Source organism: Podarcis raffonei, chromosome 11, assembly GCF_027172205.1.
Source record: "Podarcis raffonei isolate rPodRaf1 chromosome 11, rPodRaf1.pri, whole genome shotgun sequence".
NCBI lineage: Eukaryota > Metazoa > Chordata > Lepidosauria > Squamata > Lacertidae > Podarcis > Podarcis raffonei.
The window spans coordinates 10258891-10273795 of NC_070612.1; the positions used below are offsets into that span (position 1 = coordinate 10258891).

Consider the following 14905-nt stretch of genomic DNA (forward strand, 5'->3'; position numbering starts at 1 on the left):
AAACCCGTTTGAAATGGCCACGTGGTCCTTGAACGTTCTCAGGCCTCGAATAAATGTGTACTGCAAGAGAGCAAGAGCTCCACATCTTTGCAAATGCACAGGTGCAGGTAAAGGTAAAGGTACCCCTGCCCGTACAGGCCAGTCGTGTCCAACTCTAAGGTTGTGCGCCCATCTCACTTAAGAGGCCGGGGGCTAGCGCTGTCCGGAGACACTTCCGGGTCACGTGGCCAGCGTGACGAAGCTGCTCTGGCGAGCCAGCACCAGCGCAGCACACGGAAACGCCGTTTACCTTCCCGCTAGAAAGCGGTACCTATTTATCTACTTGCACTTAGGGGTGCTTTCGAACTGCTAGGTGGGCAGGAGCTGGGACCGAAAGACGGGAGCTCACCCCGCCGCAGGGATTCGAACCGCCGACCATGCGATCGGCAAGTCCTAGGCACTGAGGTTTTACCCACAGCGCCACCCGCAGGTACTTAGTCTAATTTACTGTATCATCAATCAGCCTCTTCCTCTAACCAAAATATCTTAGACAGATTTTACCGGAAGCCCCTTCCGCTGACATCAGTGGCACTTGCTTCTGAGTAAGCAGGCTTGGATCACAGCCCTAAAGCCAACGATCAATTTAGGGTTATAACTTGCTTGTAGGTTTCCCCCAGATTTAAATAAATATAAGAGATGCAATCTTTGTTGTGAGGGGTATGTCATTACAGTGGCCTAACCCCAGGGCTGTTCTGGTTGTAAAAGGAAGTGTAGTGCTTGGAGGCAGTTACTGTGTTATGACAACACGGGACAGATATCTGCCTCGTTCACAGGGTTTGGCAAAACTGGATCGTTGACTTCTGTACTTGATTTTATCTAGGAGACAACAAAAGGCTCTAGGGGTGGGCTGCAACTTCAAGCTTTTGCAGGAAGGGAAGGGCTGTAGCTGTCTAGTTGAGGGTGCATGCTTTGCATGCCAAGGGTCCCGGATTTAAATCCCCAGCGTCTCCAGATAGGGCTGAGTAAAGGTAAAGGGACCCCTGACTGTTAGGTTCAGTCGTGGTCGACTCTGGGGCTGCGGCGCTCATCTCGCTTTATTGGCCGAGGGAACCGGCATACAGCTTCCGGGTCATGTGGCCAGCATGACTAAGCCGCTTCTGGCGAACCAGAGCAGTGCACAGAAATGCCGTTTACCTTCCCGCTAGAGCGGTACCTATTTATCTACTTGCACTTTGACGTGCTTTCGAACTGCTAGGTTGGCAGGAGCAGGGACCGAGCAACGGGAGCTCACCCCGTCGTGGGGATTCGAACTGCCGACCTTCTGATCAGCAAGTCCTAGGCTCTGTGGTTTAACCCACGGCGCCACCCGCATCCCTAGGGCTGAGTAGAACTGGGCAATATATTGATAAATGGTCTGAAACCAATATGGCGTTCAGATCGCAATACCGGTTTCGGACATTTTAAGCTCTGGTAATACATTGCTCTGGTTCAAAGTGCCTGCAGGCAGGCAAAGCCCGAGAAGGTTTCGGGTGAGCACACCAGACTGGTGTCTGTGGGTATTTGGAGTCGTAGAAATGACTCCAAGTGTCCGCTTTTGACAATGCAGAGTTAACTATCTGCCGTGTGTGTTTCTTTGGCTAGGGGGCCCCTGTGGCATCTGGGCGCTCTCCTTGCCAAGGAGGCAGGAGGGCTGCCGATACAGCTCCTTGCCCAGGGTGCTCCTGATAAGGAGTATAAGGAGACTCCCTGTACAAGTAGCCGCTGCATATATCACCCCATATCAGACAGGCTCTGTCTCTGTTATCCTCTTGGTGTCTACGAAAGCCTTTCCTTTTTCCAACAAGCCACTTGAGTGGAGAGTTTTGTCCCAGGCTGTGGACACGCCATACATTTAAAGCACATCCTCCTCTACTACCCCACACACCAAAAGAGAGAGAGAGAGTCCTTGGAACAGGATACGATCCATATATGTGTTGAGCTCAAAATCGTTTTTAGGTACGTTTTATTGTTAAATCACTTCAGGATTTTTTGGCGGAAACGATTCACAAATGAAACAAATGATACCTGGCAGAGTGGGGCTGTTGCCGCCACATTAAGACCTGTTGCTGCAATATCTTATTTTCTGGGGTGCCAGTTTGCTTGTTCGTCTTTTTGTTTGCCCTTCGGGTGTTTTTTTCTGCCCCATCCTTCCTCTGATCCGGAGTTAACAAAATTAATTGTTTTTAAAACAACAAGGACGGCAACGACACCTAACAGCATAGGCACAACAAACAGATCTCTATAGGGGTACGGTGTTACCAAGGATAGAATAAATCACAGGCCGGATGCCCAAATGAACAAGAACGTTTTCAGTTGACGTTTTGAGATTACATTTGGGGGGACAGTGCTCCATAGACTAGGCTGCACCACCGAAAACTGCCCTACCACCCTCCTAGCTTCTGTGCCTTCCAGCCTCCTATGTCAGTGTTTCTCAAATTTGGGTCCCCAGCTGTTATTGGACTACAACACACACCCTAGCTACAGGACCAGTGGTCAGAGAAGATGGGAGTTGTAGTCCAATAACAGCTGAAGACCGAAGTTTGAGAAACACTGTCCTGAGTATTATTATTATTATTATTATTATTATTATTATTATTATTATTAATGAAATTGCAATAGATTAGTATTTTTTAAAAAATAAATGAGTAAAGCCCATACACTGCCTGTCGGTATAATGTCAGATACTGTTGGTGAGTTCTGTCATTAATGTCTGGGAGGCAGAAGATCCTCTAAAGCCCTTGGGTGTTCCCAAATGCAGGTGCAGGTACAAAAAGGACCAAAAGAAAACAGATGACATGCATATCTTCCGGAATTATCATCCATTGGAAATATTCTGGAAATCCATTCAGGTTGATATCGCTGATATATTAGGATACCATATCCCCTTGGAACCTAAAATATTTCTGCTTGGTTATCTAAAAGATGATATTATGGGAAATGATCACAAAATAATGGTTCACCATTATTATATTAGCTAAAAATTGATACGGGGGAAGAATATATATTCCTACTATATCTGAATGAATCGAGAAGATTTGGTCCATCGAACTATGATTAAGCTAGCTTATTATAAAGGAGTACATATGAACAGGTTTATGAGGAAACGGGTGTTTTTTATAGTGCTCGGTTTTAATGTCTAAGCTTGTGCTGCTTTCAACCTGCTGTAATAGTTATTTCTTTACGCTCTTTATCTTCAGTTTATAGAATCATAAAATCGGAGGATTGGGAGGGACCACAGATTCCATCTAGCCCAGGCATAGGCAAACTCGGCCCTCCAGATGTTTTGGGACTACAACTCCCATCACCCCTAGCTTAACAGGACCAGTGGTCAGGGATAATGGGAGTTGTAGTCCCAAAACATCTGGAGGGCCGAGTTTGCCTATGCCTGATCTATTCCAACCCCCTGCAATGCAGAAATCTCAACATGTGCTTCCCCCATCCCATTTTAAACCATACCGGACCCTGCTTAGCTTTACAACTGTTCTGGGAGTTTTATTGTTGCTCCAGGGGGGAAAAAATGTCCGTTTGATATTTTTTAAGGTATCTATACTGAGGTTTTGGTAATGTGAAAATTTATTTATGTAATTACAAATGGAAAAAAATGTGCTAACGGATTCAGTATTTTTATTTATTTTTTAAATGGAGAGGACCAAGTCAATAACCCCTCTGCTTGTCTTTGCAGGAGGCCAAGGGCTCCCGGGGCAAACAAGTCTCAGCAACACACGGAGCACCAACAGGGCACAGCCAAACACAACAGGGAACACCAGAAGCCCTCGCAAGGAGGCCAAGCGCCGCACTCCGCAGGCCGGCCCGGCCACCACGGCTACAGCCAAAACCGGCGGTGGCACCACAACCAGAAACACTCGCCCAACGACAAGGAGGCACACAGAAATGCCAAAGAGACTGAGAACCTGAAAATCGAGGACGCCTCTGTCTGCACGGTGCACATCCCCCTGGAGGTCCACCGCGGCAGCGAAGGCACAGACAAGCAGTCGCCGCAGTACATCCAGGACCCGGAGAGCAGGCGGAAAGACAGTCTCCACGAGCGGATAAGCGAGAGGCCCAAAGTCAACTTGCTCCAGTCCTCCAAAGACAGACTACGCAGGAGGCTAAAAGAGAAGGTGACTCCCTTGCCCCTTGAAGCAAGCTGAAACGCAGGCTCCCCCCCCAGCCCAGATGTTAGGTAGGGGGGAGCCACTGCCTCGGGCGGCGGAAGCCCCGGAAGTGGTGCTCCTGCGGGTGCCCCAGCTGCCCTGCTGCCTCCGCCACTGGCGGAGAAGCAGCACCAGCGTCGGTGCCAATTTTGGGCAGGGTCTCACCCAAAATTGGCTCCCGCTTCTCGGCCTGCAGTGGCGGCAGCAGGGCAGGGAAGCATATTCTGTTTGGGCTCAATCAGCAAAGTGGGGCGAAGCTGCCCCTGCTGTTAGCATATTTTTCGCTCCATAAGACTCACTTTTCCCCTCCTAAAAAGTAAAGGGAAATGTGTGTGCGCCTTATGGAGCGAACGCAGGGGGGAGGCAGGCAGGAAAAGCCCCCAAGAGCCGCACACAGGCTTCATGCGGCTCTTGCGGGCTTTTCCCCAGGAGGAAGAAGGGACTGATGCAGCCAGTCAGTCCCTTCTCGCTCCTCGTAGAAAAGCCCGCAGGAGCCGCGCACTCCTTAAAGGGTGCGCGGCTCCTGTGGGCTTTTGCAGGAGGTGGGGGTATTGCCGGCCGGAGAGGTTGCGCGTGGCTAAAGAGGAAGCCAAGACAGCGAGCAGGATCCAATATTTTTTTTCTTGATTTCCTCCCCTAAAAACTAGGTGCGCCTTATGGTCCGGAGTGAAAAATACGTAGGTGTGCACTTATTTGCCCAGCAGTTTTCACAGGGGAGGTCTGAGCTGTTTGGAGAAAGGGGCAGGGCATAACCCCTTCTGATCTCTGGAGCTGTCAGAGAGGCCTTTGCCGGTTCCTGACCCCTTCTTAGAACTGGCTTAGCACGCACATTTTGCTCTGCACCATGAGGACCAGAAACATTGCAGGTATATCCTGTGCTCTTTCCTCCCCAAAGGCAAAGGGAGCCACTTCTTGTGCAGAAGGGTGGAAGCAGCTAGAGCAGCAGTTCTCAACCTGTGGGTCCCCAGATGTTGTTGGACTGCAACTCCCATCATCCCTGAGCTCTGGCCTTGCTAGCTAGGGGTGATGGGAGTTGTAGTCCAACAACATCTGGGGACCCACAGGTTGAGAAAGGCTGAGCTAGAGAGAGCCATGCTGCTCCTGCCAGTTCGCAGTGAGAGTCGCGTTTGTGGATTCTTAGCTGCATACATGCTATGTGTTCATTGACATTATCATTGTCGCTTGTAGTGCAGTGGGAATGCAGCAACTTCCTGTTTCTCCAAGAAGATTAAAAATAAGCACACACAGCTAGGAGGTTAGCAGACAAACAAATCCTGTCCGAGCCCTTCCTTAGGCGGCTTACCTTGGCATAACCCACAGACAATGGGCCCCTTTATGTGGGTGGTGCGGGTGCTGCTGTGCCAGCCTAATGTGATGCTGGCATGGGCACGAGCCAGAGATTGGGGTCTTTCTATCCCAAGTGGCAGGGGAAGGAATTCCATGCTGCAATTGCTAAGTAAGAAGGAAGCCATGGGCAAGGGGGAGAAGCAGGATTGGAATTGAGAAACCACAAACCCCAAGGAGCCAACCTTTCTCCCCAGTTTGCAATAAGCATCCCGCATCACAGACATCTCTGAATATTGTGATTCCGAGCCACAACCTGGGGTGTCCATTTTAGTAGTTCTCCTTACTGAGAACATCATGTATTGTTTTCATCACGCAGGTATATTTTTTCATCTTCGCAAAGGTCTGTGATGGATTGTGTTCAAACCCACCCATATAGATATATGCACAGATATGTATATATATATTTATATAGGACACCGCTGATATGTTTTAGCTGGCTTTTTCCAGGGTATGTGCTTTATGTTCAGAGTTGAGTCCTGTGGAACTCGGGGAAGGTTGATCCTATAGAAAAATGTGGTTGTTGCGGAATTTCCTTTTGCTCTCTGTCTTCTCTTTGCATTAGGAAGGCTGTTGCCACTAGGTGTCGCTATATGTCATTGGTTTTCTGTCTTAACGGGTCCAGCGCAGTGTCCTCTAATTCCGCGTGTTGCCACTAGGTGTCACTCTATGCTGTTTCTTGCTTTTGCCTACGAGGACTAATACCCCCAAAACAACATATATTCACCCCTATCTATCACCTCTTGTTTAAAAACGTTGCCACAGACATGTGCCCAGAAACCAGCTATGGAAAGTATTTATTGCGCAAATTTCCCTCAACGAAAGCACTCGTGAGAGATCCAACCTCTACTTAAAAACCTCCAAAGACAATGAGTTTATACCACCACCTAAAGGAGTCTGTTCCACTGCCAAACACCTCTTTCCGTCAGAAAGCTTTTCTTAGCCTGCAACGTGCGGCAGAAATTCAACATGTATGGCTTTTCAACAGCATCTCACTGTGATCAGGAGACAGCTGCGTTCCTTCAATTCTTTCTGTCAGGTGGCTGTTAAAAGCACAGAGCTTCCATCCTTAAAAAGTGGCCCATTTGGCTGCAGAGTTTTGGACTTGGAGGCCTATCCAGATGTTTGCTTGGAATAGGTTTGTCTTTTTATTGCTGTGGTTTCCTTAAGATTCATTTCCAGAAGAGAAGCCTATAGGCACTTCATGCAGTTCCATTTCTGAAGCTCAGCATATCTGAGCCGAGCCGTTCTAGTTAGTTGCCTGGTGAGCATAGGAACACAGGGTTTATAATGAGTCAGGCCATTGGTCCATTGAACTCCAAATTGTCTGCTCTGACTGGCAGTCGCTCTCCCGGGTTTCAGGCAAAGTGGTCTCCCAATCAGCGGTGGAGCAAGCCGATCGGGCACCTGGGATGGCGCGCGTGCCCTGTGCCCAGATATGGTGCCAGTCAGGGCAAGACGCTCCGCTGGGGCTCCAAGGAGTCTGCCTGCCCCCTCCCACTAAGCCGCGCTACAGCTGAGGGGAAGGCAGTGGGCAGACCGTTTGAGCAGCGCGGAGTCTGCACGCTCCCAAGCCACTGTGTCTCTCCCAGGAGAGACGCGTGGCTCGGGCAAACTGCAGGCCCCGCAGTGAGTGCCGCCCTCCATTTTGTCACCCCACCTCAGTGGTGATACCCAGGGCGGACCACCCCCACCGCACTCCCCTTCCTCTGCCCCTGCTCCCAGTCCTACCTGAAGATGACAGAGACTGTTTAGGGAAGCTTTTAATGTTTAATAGGTTATTGTATTTTAGTGTTCTGTTGGAAGCCGCCCAGAGTGGCTGGGGAAACCCAGCCAGATGGGTGGGGTATAAATAAATTATTATTATTATTATTATTATTATTATTAAACCCGGGACCATCTGCATCTAGCCCCTGAGCTATGCCCCTGCCCCAACTGAGTTGAGACAGTTACATGGGATTCAGTGTGCAGTGTAGACACGCCCTTGGATGTTGTGTGTAAGCACCAGTTAAAACTTAAGGTGCTCCTCACTGCAGGTTCAGACTTTTCGCAGCATGCTTAATGTATACTTTAATTGCACAGGCCTCCTTCCATGCTTCCAAACTTGTCGTTTGCTTGGTGCAACTGTGCTGATCTGTCTTTTTTCTTTTTCTTTCCTTCCTTTTTCTTCTCTCCCCCCCCCCTGCCCCCGCTCCACGTTTCCCTTGCATAACAGATGCCTTGTCTTTCCCTTTTCACGGATCAGGACGAAGTGGCCGTGGAGTCCACCAACCCTCAAAAGAACAAAATGGACAAACTAATTGAAATTCTCAACAGCATGCGGAACAACAGCAGCGGGGTGGACTCCAAGCTCACCAACTTCATGGAGGAGGCCCAGAACTCCACCAACTCCGAGGAGATGCTCGGGGAGATAGTTAGGACCATTTACCAGAAGGCCGTGACGGACCGCAGCTTTGCTTCCATGGCCGCCAAGCTCTGCGACAAGATGGCGCTCTTCATGGTGGAAGGCACCAAGTTCCGAAGCCTCCTTCTCAACATGCTACAGGTAACCAGAGAAATCGCAGCCGCGGCTTTTGCTGCCTTTGCTGCTGCTGCTGCTGCTGCTGCTGGCATGCCGTCGCTTACAGAGAGAGAAGTCCATAAGTTCTGGCCGTGCTTGAGCTGCCTCCTTCGTTCCATTCTCACCCAATTAATTTTAGAAAAATGAAAGCATAAAGGGGGAGGGGGGAACCCAGGGCAGCATTTCTGTGTTTGTTTACACGAGCGTTTCATGGTTACGACGGACTGATATAATTTTATAGGCGCTTTCCGCATCCCGTTCTATTTTGAATGGCCGCTTTGGCAATTGTGTGGTCTCTCCAAAGCACATGTTCATCTCACTGTAAAATCAGGTGGATCTGTACTACCGATTCTGTGGTTTTGGACTTTTTTAGTTTTGAACTGATGGGCGGCCTCCATAGATTTGTGGAAGGCAGAGCAGGATAGGTAGGCTTGGATACCTGCCCTGGATACCTGCCCTGCCCTGAGGATGAAGGGCCCAGCAGACAGGTGGCTTCTGAAGGTGGTTTGCATAGAATTTCGAAATCGTGTGTGAATCTGGTGGCCTGAAGAGGCCAAAAGAGGCAGGTGGAGGGAGGGAGGGGGTCAAACCTCTCACAGGACCATGAAGGCTTTCCCCACAAGACATTGCAAGGCAGACCTTCATTGTATGTATGGAAGCACCACAGAGTAAGCTAAGCCCTGCACCAGAATCAGGCCTCCCCAGTGGAACTCAGTTGGTGTGTCTGTGCCATCATAGAGGAACAGACCTGGACCCAGGAGGACATCTGCCTGCAGAGGTCATGTCCCCCAGCCCTCTCTCCAGGCTGAAATTAGGCCTGGAACAAGACAACAAAAGGTTTTTCCCAAGCCTGGAAGAGAGCAGGGTTAACCTCAGTAAGCTGCATCATATGTTGTTAATTCTTAAGACCCGTAAGACCTTTGCTTCCTGTCCCAGAAAAGTGAGGGTGTTCTGTGGCTACACAGTAAGGTGTGTCCACACTACAAATTTAAACCAGTTTAAAATACCTTTAAACTGCCCTGGTTCCCAGCCACAGACCTCTGCGGGGTTGTTGCTGTGTGTCGTAACTGGGTTTGTCTTAATGCCAAATTCTCAACACTCTCCTTACATTTCCCACAAATCTTTGGAGGAAGCCATGAATGGTCAGCCTAGTTTCTTCAAACCCTTCTGAATATACAGTGAATATATGTCCTGTCCGTGCTGGGGATCAAGCAACAACGAGTTCACCTTAAAATTATTGGTGTCAGTTCTTCGTAGCCAAGTAAGATTGTCTTCCATAAACATGGTTTTAAATGAGTCTGTAAGTGACTGTGGAGGCCAATTCTGGATCCACACATCCTTCCACAATGGGGACATTGGTTTCCAGGCAGGAGTTGATCACGGTGTGGATTTGCCAAGCGTTCCTTCCTCTTAGCCCGTTTCTCCCCTACGTCCTGAGTTCGAGTGTCCCATGACACCTTTGTGTCATTGGCTTTTCTCCAATTGGAGCACTCGCAGGCAAGTGTTTCCCAATTGTTGGTGTTTATACTACATTTTTAAAGATCTTCCTTGAGATAGTCTTTAAACCTCTTTTGTTGACCACCAGCATTACGCTTTCCATTCTTAAGTTGGGAATAGAGTAGTTGCTTTGGAAGACGATAATCAGGCATCTGCACAACATGACCAGTCCAATGAAGTTGATGTTGAAGAATCATTGCTTCAACACTGGTGATCTTTGCTTCTTCCAGTACATTAGCATTAGTTCGCCTATCTTCCCAAGTGAGGTGTAAAAATTTTCGGAGACACCGTTGATGGAATCTTTCGAGGAGTTGGAGATGGTGTTTATAAGTGGTCCATGTTTCACAAGCATACAGTAAGGTTGGTAGTACAATAGCTTTCTAAACAAGCATTTTGGTTTCCCTGTGAATGTCCCGATCCTCAAACACTCTGCATTTCAATCAGGAGTAAGCCGTACAGGGTTGGATCCCTATAGAAAACAGGATGCCGGGCTCAGTGCTGACTGACAGCTGTCATTTTGCAGCTGCGAGAGCCATGTAGTGCAGCAGGTGAGCAGAGGGGACCCCGATTCAAGTTTCTGCTCTGGAGAGATGGCGACCGACTAGCCAATGCTTCTGTCGGCCAAACCTACCCGGCAGGGTTATCACAAAGCCAAACATGCCTCAAGACAAGGCAACTAAAATTTTTCTGGGAATCTGGGTTTTGGAGGTGGAACCTCAAATCACCAGTGTTTCCAAGTTGAATATAAAACTGTTATCAATGTGAGTTGTTGCCAACTTCCTGATAAAACACGAAACAGGCTTTGGCTAGGAGGAGCCAGCAGCAGGGGTTAAGTTCACACCTCCTTCTCACCAGGGATTAAGTCAGAATTGAATTCAGGATAAAGCCTCTGAAGGGTGAAGGACCTTTTTTAGCCTGATGTTGCCAGGCTGTGCAAGGGTGTGATAAATAGGGGATAAGCATCTTTCCTCATTACCGCTAAAGCCTCTGAATTCTCAGGCCAGCCACTGAGCAGGAACTGTGGACCTGAACCCCTCGCATATGGGCCTAACAGATGCTCGTGTTTTTTAAGAAGGCCCTGTGGACTCAGAAGCAAATGGCTGCAAAGGCTTAGGCAGGCTGGCAAGAACCAGTCTTGCAGCATGCTTCAGCAGAGGGCCTAACACACTCAAGCACTGGCAGGGCTGGGGGCCACGTGCGGCCACCCCAGACCTGTCTTCCTGGCCCTCTAAATCCTACGCAGGCTGCACCCTTCTGCCACGGACTGGTTGGATGGAGAGGAATGGTGGGAGGAACCAGCTGGGGCACCCCCAAGGGAAGAAGGCTCGGAGCCCAGGAATTGGTGGTGGGATGTTAATGAGTGGTCAGTTGGAGAAGGAGGTGGCTGAAGCTGAAGAGGTAACAGGGTTTAGTGAGCTGGGAGAGTTGGTGGCAGAGAGAAGACCAGAAGTGGAAGCAAGGGAGGAGGGAGGCCAAGATGAGCCAGGGTGTCTCCCCCTCCTGCTACAACAAGCTCCCCTCTCCTCTGGTCTCCCAGAACCAGGAGAGGCATGAAGAGGGCGGAGAAGTTAGCTTCATGGAGGTGCAGTCTCAGATTGCTTGGGAAAGACCCTGGAGAGGAGGGGATTTCAGCAGCAGTGGGAGAGCAGGGACCCACAACTGCATCATTGGGCAAGGGCCTGGCAGAGATGAGATGCTGTGCTCATTAGTTCCTGCTTTTGCTCATAAAGAGTTAACTCCAACTTACCCAGTGTGATTTATGGCTGGCTGGCTCCTGTCACCTTCACTGGCCTTGCTATGCTCTTGTAACTCTTTTTACCTTTACTCCTCCTTAAACTCTGAAAATGCCTCTTTTTGCCTGGCTGGAGAATGGAGAGTGGTGTCTGTCCGTCACCTATGATATGTGGCCCTCAGAAAGGTTGGCCATGACGGAAATCGGCCCTTGGGTTGAAAAAGGGTGTGTATGTCCCCCTCACTCACATGATAGTGGACCATCATACATGGTGTGCTATGCTCAGAATTGGGCCCAGAATTCTGAGATCTGGCCAGGATGGGTGCCATATGTTCAAACCCATTATATCTGAGCAACCTGGCCACTGAATTCTGCACCGGCTGAAGTTTTCAACAGTCTTCAGAGGTGGCCCCACGTGTTGCAGTAATCTAACCTAGAGGTTGCCAGAGCTTAGGTGACAGAAGCTAGGCTATGTGCGGACAGGGGTGCAGCTGGGACACCAGCCAAAGCTGATGGGAGGCGTTCTGCGCCACTGAGGCCACCTCCAGCTGCAGCAATGGATGTGGAAATACCTCGTCAAGGTAACCCCATCGAGAAGAGGCAATCCATTCCATTTTCTAAGAACGTGAGGGAGGGAGACCTGTGATTGTGGAGTTTGGAAAGATACTCCCCCTGGGAGTCCTTTGGCGACCATTGTTATAAATACCAGCAGTTGCATTGGCCGGAGTGTGTGTTTGTGGGTGGGGAGGGACGGACGTTAATTGGCTTGCCTGCAAGCTCTGGGTATGTAACCTAAGTTAAAGTATTCCTCTGTTGAAATCTGCGTGCTCTTTATAACTGAGAGGTGTCTGCTTCTAAAGTATGCATAGCAAAGTGTATTAATAGAGAGGGCATCACTGGGATTGTAATAGAACCCTTCTCTCCTTAGCAACCGTTCCTAACAACACATCAAACAGAAGGATGTGATACCTTTCGGGAGAGGAGGTGGGGTCAGGGGAGAAGCACTAAAACTGCCAGATCCGTATGCAGTTATTGACACGACCGGGATGTTGCAAGACAAGAGGGCGTGAAAAAGGAGATTGAGACACATCCCAAGATATGGCCTGAAGCTGGAGAGGGGAAACCTTCCTTAGCCCAAGGGACACATTCTTCCTGGGGGGCACCGTTGCCAGGGGTGGGAGGGGCCAGGAGCGAACAAGGGCGGAGCAACATAAATAAATCTTAGCTTTGTGCTGTTGTCGGCATCCGTTCTTCTTGAGATACAATGGAGTGTGCCTCCGGGGGTGAAGTCAAACGGCTGTGTTAGCAGCACCAAAGTGACCTCCCCATGGTGCAGGCCTGGACAGTGTGTTTGGGGGTTCTGGGCTGCCCAGATGGCACAACCCCACTCTCACTGATGTGATCTAGAGGAAAGCAGAGCAAGACGCTTGGTACCAGCTTGGCGGCAGGAGCTGCCAGAAGGAGGCGCCATCCAACCGTCTGCAGATTTGTGTAGGGTGTACTCATTAGCCTCTTCTTGTCCCGCAAGGCAGCGGCGGTTTAGGGCCAGAGTTTTCCTTCTCCTAGATGGGCTATCTTCCCAGATTGATGAGCCCCATCTACCCCTCATTTCCCTCTACAGCACTTGCAGAAACCACCTTCTTGACCAGGGGTCGGCAAACTAAGACTCATGGGCTGGATCAGGCTCAATTGCCTTCAGGATCTGTCCGTGGATTGGCGTGGGGATTCTGTTCGTTCGAGCTGCGCCATTTCCCCCCCTGCGCCATTCCATTTCCCCCCCCTCTCTCTCCCACACACCGCAGCGCCTCCTCCTCCCTCCCTCCTCCTGGCTTCTCCCCGCCCTGCCTAGAGGAGGAAGGGGGCTGGGCTACGCTGGCTGAGCCAGTGGCGGCGCAATGGGGGCGTGGGGGTGGTACACCCCGGGTTCCATGCTTGTGGGGGTTACAAGAAGTCACCTGTGGGGGCTCGCGGCGGCGTGAGCAGCCATTGCTTTGCCACAGCCGCCTTTGGAAGATCCTCCGTTCGCAGCTGCAGCCGCGAGCAGAGGATCCCAGCGCCGGCAGCAAACCACTATACAGCGCATGTGCGGCATCACTATGTGCATGCGTGCGACACCGTACATGCGCTGTACTTAGCGGTTTGCCACCGGCGCCACTCCAGCGCTGTACAGACAGTGCCAGGAGTCTCTACTCGCGGCTGTAGCGGTGCCAGAGAGGCGCTGGAGAGGCGCCGGCGGCAAACCGCTATACAGCGCATGTGCAGCATCACTATGTAGGGCGCATGCGTCGTACATAGCGACGCCGCACATGTGCCCTATGTCGTGACATCTGCCCCGGGTGTCACGACTCCTTCCTTCGCCCTTGGGCTGAGCGCCATTTTCAGCAGCCCCCCTCCGGAGCCAGCCCTTTCGCGCTGCTCACCTTCCCTCCAACGCACCCCTGGTGCTCCTGTGGGCCAGACATCGCAGTGGATGAGCTTGCTCTGCCTACCCATGAGAAGTAGTGGTGGTGATGGCAGCGGCAGCCCCTGGGAAGGTAAGCGCAGCGGCGGGGACTGGGGAGGAGGATTACTTGCCCCTCTTGCCTCTCCTTCCAGCTCCCCCGCCGCCGCTTCTCTGGCCCACCACAAGGTCTGAGGGACAGTGGACCAGCCCACGGTTAAAAAAATTTGCCGACCCCTGTTCTTGACCATTGGACTCACCATTGGTCTCATCTGCTCGATCCACCATAGCCTGTCGTTGCATGCAGGGGAAGTTCCTAACTCAAGGGTTTGAGAGACCCATTGGCTACCCTCACCTGGTCTAGCCAGCCAGTCGAAGGCGTTCCCAGGGTGTCACATGCTGACAGCTTCTAGGAGCCACAGGTGAGTTTCTGTGGGCATCTCACAGATCCATCTCCATCCACCCAGAGTTCAAAGACATTCTGGGCGTAAAGCAGGACCGCTATGGGGCGTGGCTTTGAAAAAGTGGGTGTGGTCTGGAGGGAGGCCTGGGAAGTTGCATCTGAACGATAGGAGGCCTCCTCAAAATCATGTGTACGCCTGCCTTGGGTTCCATACTGGAAGAAAGGTGGGATTTAAGCGTAATAACATTACTATTGCCAGTCAGCATCTGAGATGCAAGTCCTCTTCACTTAGTACTGAACAGCTCACGGAATCCGGTTTTCTAACATCTCTTCCATTCTCCAGACTTTCATATCCTTGGAGAGACAAACTAAATGTAAAATGATGAAAGACAAGGTTGTCATCACCAAATATGACAGCCAAGGGTTGACTTATTTCCCTCCACAGTCGCGCGTGATATAATTTATGCCATACCCTATCGGTCTGTTTCTGGACCATGTCAAGTTCACATGTGTTCATTCATTAAGTCCGTTCCTTCCCGTTTCTACTTCAAACTGTGATTGATTGATTGATTGATTGATTGATTTAAAATCCACACAGAAATTCATAAAATACTTTTATCATAAAATGCATTAAAATGCACATTTTATCTCAATGTACGTGTTTCTAAATCTCATTTTAAAATAGACAGATGTGATTTTGATACTGGATGTTTTTAAAGCCTGAGGCAATTAAAAACTGAATTATTTCCTCCTCCTT

General features: G+C 50.2%; 1 protein-coding gene across 4 annotated transcripts in view; it reads left to right on the plus strand.

The window, feature by feature from the left end:
• CTIF (cap binding complex dependent translation initiation factor) overlaps nt 1-14905 on the plus strand; it is a 180877-nt gene that overhangs the window by 128790 nt on the left and 37182 nt on the right. For 2 of the 4 annotated variants that reach the window (XM_053408254.1, XM_053408257.1), the window contains 2 exons: nt 3701-4139; nt 7732-8061. In XM_053408254.1, coding sequence (XP_053264229.1) covers nt 3701-4139; nt 7732-8061 — 769 coding nt within the window. The remainder of the gene's footprint in view (nt 1-3700; nt 4140-7731; nt 8062-14905) is intronic. The other 2 variants (XM_053408256.1, XM_053408258.1) reach the window with 1 other exon arrangement.